The 9,433-nt window shown below is 44.8% G+C and overlaps 1 protein-coding gene across 1 annotated transcript; it reads right to left on the minus strand.

Annotated features, from left to right (window-relative positions):
• Positions 1-227: 227 nt before the first annotated feature.
• LOC138672985 (putative surface protein SACOL0050) lies at positions 228-2,492 on the minus strand. Its single transcript, XM_069761514.1, has 3 exons — positions 2,322-2,492; positions 1,659-1,863; positions 228-472 (listed from the first exon to the last, which is right to left on the minus strand). Exons 1-3 carry the CDS (start codon positions 2,490-2,492, stop codon positions 228-230), a joined length of 621 nt encoding a protein of 206 aa, XP_069617615.1.
• Between the last annotated feature and the right edge of the window lie 6,941 nt (positions 2,493-9,433).

The raw sequence follows: 9,433 nt of genomic DNA on the forward strand, positions 1-9,433 counted from the left end.
CGGTTCCCTGCATGTCTGCATCTGCGGTTCCCTGCTTCTCTGCATCTGCGGTTCCTTACTTGTCCACATCTGCAGTTCCTTGCTTGTCCTGATCTGTGGTTCCCTGCTTGTAAACATCTGTTTTTCCCTGCTCGTCCACTCATGCAGTTTTCTTACTTGTTCCCACCTGCGCTACCCTGCTTGTCCGCATCTGCGGTACCCTGCTTGTCCGCCTCTGCTGTTTTCTACTAGTATGCAACAGCACTTCCCAGCTTGTGCATATCTGCGGTTCCCTGCTTGTCCACATCTGCTGTTCTCTGCTTGTTTGCATCTGTGGTTCCTTGCTTGTCCAAATCTGCGGTTCCTTGCTTGTCCGCCTCTGCGGTTCCCTGCTTGTCCGCATCTGCGGTTCCCTGCTTGTCCGCATCTGCGGTTCCCTGCTTCTCTGCATCTGCGGTTCCCTGCTTGTCTGCATCTACAGTTCCCTGCTTGTCTGTAAATGCGATTCTCTACTAGACCGCATCTTTTGGTTACCTGCTTGTCCGCATTTACTATTCTCTGCTTGTCCACATTTGAGCTTCTCTGCTTCTCTGCATTTGCGGTTCCCTGCTTCTCTGCAAATACGGTTCTCTACTAATCCATATGTTTTGGTTACCTGCTTGTACGCATCTGCGGATCTTTGCTTGTCTGGATCTACAGTTCCTTGCTCTTCCGCATCTGCCTTTCTTTGCTTTTCTGCCTCTGAGGTTCCCCGCTTGCCCTCATCTGCGGTTCCTCATTTCTCTGTATCTGCAGTTCCCAGCGTGTCCGTATCTAACTCTGTCTGGCCTGTGTACACTTGTCTTTATTTTCATCCTGTGTGAACTTGGTCCAGTCTGTACTCATCCTTATCCTCTCTGTTCTATGTTATCTTGCTCCTGTCTGTCCTGTGGTAATCTCCGCTTCCCTGCTTGACCGCATCTACAGTTTTCTGATAGACCGCATCTGCGGTTTCCTGCTTTTCCGCCTCTGCGGTTCCGTGCTTATCCACATCTGCGGTTCCTTGCTTGTCCACATCTGTGTTTCCTTGCTTGTCCACATCGCCGGTTCCCTGCTTGTAAACATCTGCTTTTCCTTGCTTGTCCGCTCGTGCGGTTCCCTACTTGTTCCCACCTGCGGTACCCTGCTTGTCCGCATCTGCAGTACCCTGCTTTCTGCCTCTGCTGTTTCCTACTAGTACACAACAGCACTTCTCTGCTTGTCCACATCTGCGGTTCTCTGCTTGTCTGCATCTGCGAATCTCTGCTTGTCCGCATCTGCAGTTCCTTGCTTGTCCGCATCTGCAGTCCCTTGCTTGTCCGCCTCTGCGGTTCCCTGCTTGTCCGCATCTGTGGTTCCCTGATTGTATGCATCTGTGGTTCCCCATTTCTCCGCATCAGTGGTTCCCTGCTTGTCTGGAACTGCGGTTCTCTACTAGTCTGCATCTTTCGGTTACCTGCTTGTCCGCATCACGGTTCCTTGCTTGTCTGCATCTGCGGTTCCTTGCTATTCTGCCTCTGCAGTTCCCTGCTTGTTTGCATCTGCAGTTCTTCGTTTCTCCATATCTGCAGTTCACGATGTGTCAGCATCTGCAGTTCCCTGCTTCTCCGCATCTGTGGTTCCCTGCTTCTCCGCATCTGTGGTTCCCTGCTTGTCCGCACCTGTGGGTCCTTGCTTGTCCACATTTGCGGTTCCTTGCATGTCCGCCTCTGCAGTCCCCTGCTTGTTTGCATCTGTGGTTCCCTGCTTATCCACCGCTGTGTTTCCCTGCTTCCCTGTATCTGCAAATCCCGGTTTATCTGCATCTGCAGGTCCTTGCTTGTCCGCATCTGTGGGTCCTTGCTTGTCCAAGTGTGAGGTTCCTTGCTTTTTCACATTTGTGGTTTATTGCTTGTCCACATCTGCAGTTCCCTGCTTGTTCGCATCTGCAGTCCCCTAGTTCTCTATATCTGCGGTTCCTGGCTTGTCCGCGTCTGCTGTTACCTGCTTCTCTGCATCTGCGGTACCCTGCTTGTCCACCTCTGCGGTTTTCTGCTAGTCTGCATCTGTGGTTCCCTGATTGCCTGCATCTTCAGTGCCCTGCTTGTCCGCATCTGTGGTTTCCTGCTTGTCTGCACCTATGATTTCCTACTTTTTCTCACCTGCAGTTTCCTGCGTATCCTATATTAACCTGCTCCTGTCTGTCCTGTTGGAACCTCCACTTCACCGCTTGACTGCATCTGCGATTTTCTTCGTGACCATTTTTGTGGTTTCCTACTTCACTGCATTTGTCATTTCCTGCTTGTCACAGCTGCAGTTCCCTGCTTGTCCCAATCTGCAGTTGCCTTCTTGTCTGCATCTGCTGGTCCCTGCTTTCCTAATCTGAGGAACCTGCTTGACCGCATTTGCGATTCCTGCATGTTCGCATCTTTGGTTTCCTTCTTGTCTGCATCTGCGGTACCCTGCTTGTCCACATTTGCACTTCCCTGATTAATCGCATCTGCGGTTTTCTGCATGCCTGCGTCTGCAGCTCCCTGTTTGTTCGCATCTGCAATTCTTTGCTTGTCCACATCTGCTTTTCCCTGCTTGTCCGCATTTGCGGTTTCCTGCTTGTCTGCATGTGCGGTTCCATACTTGCTCACACCTCCGGTACCCTGCTTATCTGCATCTGCAGTACCTTGCTTGTTCGATTCTGCGGTTTCCAGCTAGTCTGTGTCTGTGGTTCCTTGCTTGCCCGCATCTTTGGTTGCCTGTTTGAACGTACCTCCAGTTCCCTGCTTGTCTGCACCTGCGGTTTAATGCTTGTTCCCATCTGTGGTTTCCAGCTTATCTTATGTTAACCTGCTGCTGTCTGTCATGTGGATACCTCTGCTCCCCTTCTTGTCCCCATCTGCAGTTCTCTGCTTCTGTGCATCTGTGGTCCCCTGCTGGTCCGCATCTGCAGTTCTCTGCTTTTCTGCATTTGCGGTTCCCTGCTTGACCACATCTGCAGTTCCTAGCTTCTCCGCATCTGCGATTCCCTACAGTTTCCTGCTTGTTCGCATCTGCGGTAGGGATGAGCGAATATTTCAAAGTTTGGTTCGGATTATGTTTGCTGAATTTGCAATAATCGCCGATTAACTCATCGAATATTCGCCAAAAATAGCCGAACGCAATTCACGCCAATGGGAGGCAAAAATAAACACTTGCACAACTCCTTATAACGACCCCAAATGCTGCCAAAACACATCAAATTAGGGGCAGACACCAGGAAAGTGGCCTCAATTCGACCACAGTACTAATTGTAGCATGGTGCTGCAGCAATCAGCCAGGCATGAGGTATCGGGATCTGGGACAGCATTTACAGCTGAGGAATCAGTGTAGGCCCTCTTTTCTGGGAGCCCTGATACCACATGCAACAACTCTACCTGCTTTAATGCTGAGCCACACTCAGGTGGCACAAAAATCAGTTTTGTAGACTACCATTGTCAGAAAAATGTATGTATAGTAACACTTGTAGTTGAGTCCAAGGAAGTGGAATCCTGACAGACTCGGAGGCCGACTGCTACAGGCAACATGCATGAAGGAGATCCAGCAAGGAGTGTTCACATTTTCAAAATATTTTGGCAGACACCACAAAAGTGGCATCAATTTCACAACAGTAGAAATAGTATTATAGGGACCGACAGTTCTTCTACTACACCCAATACAGCAGATGGACACCCAAGGAGTGTTCACATTTTAAAAAATGAGTACCTGACACCACCGAAGTGGAATAACTGCCTCGAGAATAGAAATAGTATAATTGGCACCGAGACATCTTCCTGTACAGCTAAACCAGCAGATGTAGACCAACCATAATCACATTTCCACAAATTTGTGTTAACATCAGCAGCAGCAGTAGCAGCAGCCACAGTAGGCACAGAAGCCACACTATAGATACCACAGAGTGCAATTAAATGACATTAATGCATCACACTAAAAAATGCAATGTCACCTAGTCTGTACAGCCTGCGATTGGGGAGCAAAAGTCATTGGAGATCCATGACTTGTTCATATTAATGAAAGTTAGGTGGTCTACACATTCAGGGGAAGCCACCTGTGCTTATCTGTCAGGACACCACCAGCAGTGCTAAAGACACGTTCTGAGAGAACGCTGGCTGCTGAGCACAATGAAACCTCCAAGGCGTGTGAGGCAAGCTCAGGCCACTCATCAATTTTGGAAGACCAAAATGTGAAAGGGTCCAAACCCTCCCTGGTGGTATTAAAATTTAGTTCTAGATTCTCCTGCACCATCTTCTCCTTTTGTTCACCACGTGTAAAACTTGGACTCTGTTGTGCTGGTGCATCAGTTGGTCTAAAAAAAAAGTGTCAAATGACTCACAGAAATTGCTTCTTCCACTTCCACTACTGCTGCTGCTACTGCTAATGTTCTGGCATTGACAAATTGTCGTGCCGGAGGTTGGAAGTCTACAGCTGCGATGCGAACTGTGAGCTTCACTGCTGTCTTGGGGAAAAGCTCTCTTAAGGTTGTGTGAAAGCATATTTCAATACTCCAGCATTCGCGGGTCCCTTTCTAGGGCGGGAATCATTTGGCAAAATTTGGTTTTATACAAAGAGGTAACCTTTGGTACTCCAATAAAGTCAAAAGTATAATGAAATTTCAAATAATTTGCAATTTAATGAACGGCTGACATGATAGGAAAACACATCAATCCATCTGACGTTTCGGCACCATTGTCTTTATCAAGGAAGTTTACAGATATTTAAACACAAATGAACATAATATGATTAACAACATCATATACTGATAACCAAGGAGCACTCCTAGCGCTGAATATAAATATAAGAAAAAATCCATTATAGAACAATATTACATATCAGTAATCAGCAGCAGTATATGTCCAAATGGACTATTTAAATACTAACAAAAAAAGTGTGGTGAATGACCTAAACCAGGTCCATATCTGCAAGCTCATGTAGTAAGACAAGCAAACAAATGTGCTGAAAAATGATTCACATAATTGGAACATCAAAATTAAATGACATTAAGCAAATTAATGCTGTTGGAACGATCAACAAGGGAAAACAAGCTGACACCACATCGTGAGAATACGAAAAATAGAACGCTAATATGCTTAGGTAAAGGGTCCTAGTATAAAACAAGAGATTAGTCAGAAATAGAAAGTCCAATAGTAGAAATAAAATTGAGCATACATAAGAAATGTAAAAATAAAAAAATAAAAAAAGTGAGTGACAGAAAATTCAAGAAAGAGGAGAAATAATGAAAAGAGTAAATACGAGTACATGAATTATGTCGGAGAACTCCCAGTATTCAGGGTGACGTGGTGAGTATCATGCCACTATCGATAGGTAGGAACTGCCACTATGCTGAAGACCCGTCCATAAAATAAAATGAAGAAAATTAAGTGGAATTTGTATTAGATACTGTGTCAAAAAGGACACAGTCCATATATCCGATCAAGATAAATCCTAATATATACGTAAGTAGACACCGGGTGAATATAAGCTTACCTGTAAAATTAGGATGCCGGCGTGCTTCCGGTGGTTACATGCAGTGAGGTGGAGGAAGGGACAGGAAGCCGCGTGTAAATACTGCTCTACCATGACATCACATCCAGTGGGTTTCTGTCCGAAGTAGGTGCACGGAGAGACCCAAACGAGAAAACTAGATCTGCACGTGTGCAATGAGACAAACGGCACCTGGTGTAAAGATAAAAGGAAAATCAAGGGCTATGAACCATAGAGAGCAAGGACATTAAAGGAATGCTATGAACAATAGAGAACAAGGACATAAAAAGAAAACAAGGACACTTAAGATAAATGACAACTAGGAAAAACAGGGATGAAAAGAAAGGGAAAAATAAAATTAAAAGACAAGAACAGGGGAAAAAAAAGAAAAGAAAAGGGGAAAAGAGGGGGAGAAAGGGGAGGAAAAAAGGGGGAGGAAAAAAAAGGGGGCAGAAAGAGAAAATTGGGCAATAAAGCAAAGAAAAAATAAAAAATAGGGACCTATAAGGTACTCAAAGTTAAGGTAAATAAGAGGAAGAGGAAGTGTCACCCAGTAGTAGAACGGTTTATATGGAGATTACTGCAGTCATAAAGAGATCTAAAATAAATAGATAAAGAGAATATGATTAGTGCACCATACTACAACAACCTAAAAGGGACAAATAAATAAAACATATTCATCACATTATATACAGTATATCTCACACAAACACAGGTTTTTAAGTTATTGCTGGAGGACTTCATGCTCTCTATTCATACCCCAAGGATGAAGTGTCTGAAGTGTACAGATCAAAAAATGCCTCCTTCTCTTTTAGTTTGTGTACTCTATGACCACCACGTCTCAACAGAGCAAGGCTTTCCAAAACTTGAAATTTCAATTGGGAAGCTGTATGTCCTTCTGTAATAAAATGCGCAGGAACATCATACGCTTACAACTAATCGTTAACTTGTGTTGGGAAATGCGGTCACGGATATGTTGGGTAGTTTTCCAACATATCAGAGACTGCAGGGACGTTTTATCAAGTGGACAACATAACTGGAATCACATGTAAGGAAACCCTTGACAGTGAAATGTTAACCCGATCTCTGGTGTGAAAAGGTGTCCCCTTTTGTGACATTAGATCATTGGGGACAGTTCCCTGCTTTGGGGTCATTAAATTTAACTGTCGTTGTGTATGTTTCACAGAACCAATGTGAGCCTTAACAAACAAATTCCTATTGTCCTGAGATTTCTTTTTTATGACAGATAAGAGAAGGAATACTAAACTCTGAAATAGAAGGATAAGCCTTCCCCAATAGTGGCCAGTGTTCCAGGGTACAATTTTTTAGAAAAATTCATGTATAGGTGATATGTAGTGATAAAAGCTATCCTTTTGGGTTGTTCAGTTCTAGGTGAAGTAGGTCGTGTTGCCAATTCTAGTGGGGGTATCCAAGGTCTGTAATCTTGTTATGCATTTCTGAGATGCTTTGTTCCCTCAAAGTCAGATCAGTAACTATACGGTTGACACGGTGTATTTGTGATCTTTCTTAATATAGGCTGGGTGACAACTGGAGATATGTAGCAAACTATTTTTATCGGTTGGTTTAGTGTATAAATCAATGTCAAGATGACCACCATCCCTTACAATAACCAAAGTATCCAAAAAATTAATACTGCGCTGCGCTGATCCTTATTTATTGTAAAGGTCAAATTAGTGACCTGAATATTGATGTATTGAAAAAATCGTGTCAAAAGGATTCATCCCCATTCCATATCAGAAAAACATCATCTATAAATCTCTTCCAGTACATGGAATGTTTCTGAAAGAGTACATGGGTGTAAACATATTTGTCCTCGAATAGCGCCATTTAAATGTTAGCGTATAGAGGTGCCATATTGGATCCCATAGCTGTACCGACTTTCTGGACAAAAAATTGATCCGAAAAAAGAAAGAAATTCCAAGTAAGAATCAGTTAGTAGTGTCACACAGAAATCTTTGTGAGCAAATTTGAAACTGAAGGAGAGTCTCCTCTCCTCCAGACCCTTGGAACCATACGCACCGCACACGCCGATTCCGATATAGCAAAAATATTGGAACTCGGTATCAGAATTCTGATACAGCAAATATTGGCCGATACCCGATACTTGCAGTATCGGAATGCTCAACAATAACTGCCACTAGATCACCAGGGTTAACATGCTCTGTACGGTGCATTTTTGGCAAGGGGGCTGTGATGACACTCTTATTTTTTTTAAAAATGGACCCCACATTGGGGAATTGGGCATGGCATTCCATTGGGCAGACTTCTTAACTCGGTCTCCTGCAATCTAAAATGTACCTGCCACTAGATCACCATGGTGAACGTGCTCAGTACTGTTATATACTGTTAAAGTTTGGGCTAGGGGCATGCGATGGCACTAGTGTATTTTTAAAAAAGGTACCACCATTGGGGAATTGTTTGAGACTTATAATGTAGTGCATGATCTGCCAGAGACCCACACCACTACATTGGCCCTAAATAGGGTTGAGCGACTTTAAGTTTTTTAGGGTCGAGTCGGGTTTCGCGAAACCCGACTATCTCAAAAGTCGAGTCGAGTGAAATCGGCTGATTATCGCGAAAAGTCGGGGATCGACCGAAACACGAAACCCAATGCAAGCCAATGGGGAAGCATAGTCGGCAGTGAATGGAGGCCAGGAAAACACCTACAGTGCCCATTTTATTGGCAAAAACATCCATGCTTTTTACTGAAGCTTGTCAATCTTAATTTACCTTATAATAATAGTAAGGCATTGGAAATAGGGGGTCATTTGGCTAAAGTTGTGGGGGGTAGGACTGGTTCAAGTATTTAGTGGGCCCAGGAAATCTGGACCACGTCAAGGCAGTGGAGCAGGGAGAGGTAAGTATTTAAACTTTGCAAGTGCTGTGATCCTGAGCAAGCAGGGGGGGCCCACTCGTTGGCATTGGCACTGGCACAGGGTCCCTCAAAGTATGGCGGTGTGTTTGCACGGCGGGGGCGCCTCCCACCAGCAGCGACACTTTTGCGTACTATGAGGGGCCCTGTGCTAGTGACGTCACCAATGAGTATTCCCCCCCACCTGATGAAGTAACCTGCACTTTCATCTGCACCTTCGTCTTTTTCCCCGTGTAAGGTGGTATGGTATGCGGGAAGGGGAACCTGACTTTCAGCAGGGACACATTCTTGCTGTGTAGCGTGCATGGGGAATGTAGCGTTATGGGTCAATGTACCAGCAGACTCATCTATCACTGGCTGGGCAATGGGCAGGATGAGGAGGAAACACAGATATAGGCCCAAAGAATAAAGTGGGCTAAATGCAGTTCAAAATTGGTAACAGGACTAACCAGGGGGCATTGCTTTGTTCAGTGGAGTACAACTGTATTGAGAGGCTGACACAGTGAGTAGGCCCAAATCAGTAAGTAGGCTAAATGCAGTTCAAAATTGGTAACAGAAGTAAACAGGCGGCACTGGTTTGTTCAGTGTAGGAGAACATCAAGGAGCGGCAGACACCGTTAGTAGGGCCAACAAAACAAGTAGGCCAAATGCAGTGTTATATTAAAAACAATTTAACGAGAGCCTGAAGATAGAAGCTAGGGATAGGCAACCTGGAGAACACCTTGGAGCGGAAGAGACCGTTTGTAGAACCCAGACCCAACTTGTAGGCCTAATGCAGTGTTGTTTCAACAACTACTTAACGAGAGCTTGAAGATAGAAGCTAGGGAAAGGCAAACTGGAGAACACCTTGGAGCGGAAGACACCGTTTGTAGAACCCAGACCCAACTTGTAGGCCTAATGCAGTGTTGTTTCAACAACTACTTAACGAGAGCTTGAAGATAGAAGCTAGGGAGAGGCAACCTGGAGAACACCTTGGAGCGGCAGACACGTCTCTACAACCCAAACCCAACTTGTAGGCCCAATGCAGTGTTTCAAAAACTACTTAATGAGAGC

The sequence above is a fragment of the Ranitomeya imitator genome, chromosome 1 (genome assembly GCF_032444005.1).
Source record: "Ranitomeya imitator isolate aRanImi1 chromosome 1, aRanImi1.pri, whole genome shotgun sequence".
Classification (NCBI taxonomy): Eukaryota; Metazoa; Chordata; class Amphibia; order Anura; family Dendrobatidae; genus Ranitomeya; species Ranitomeya imitator.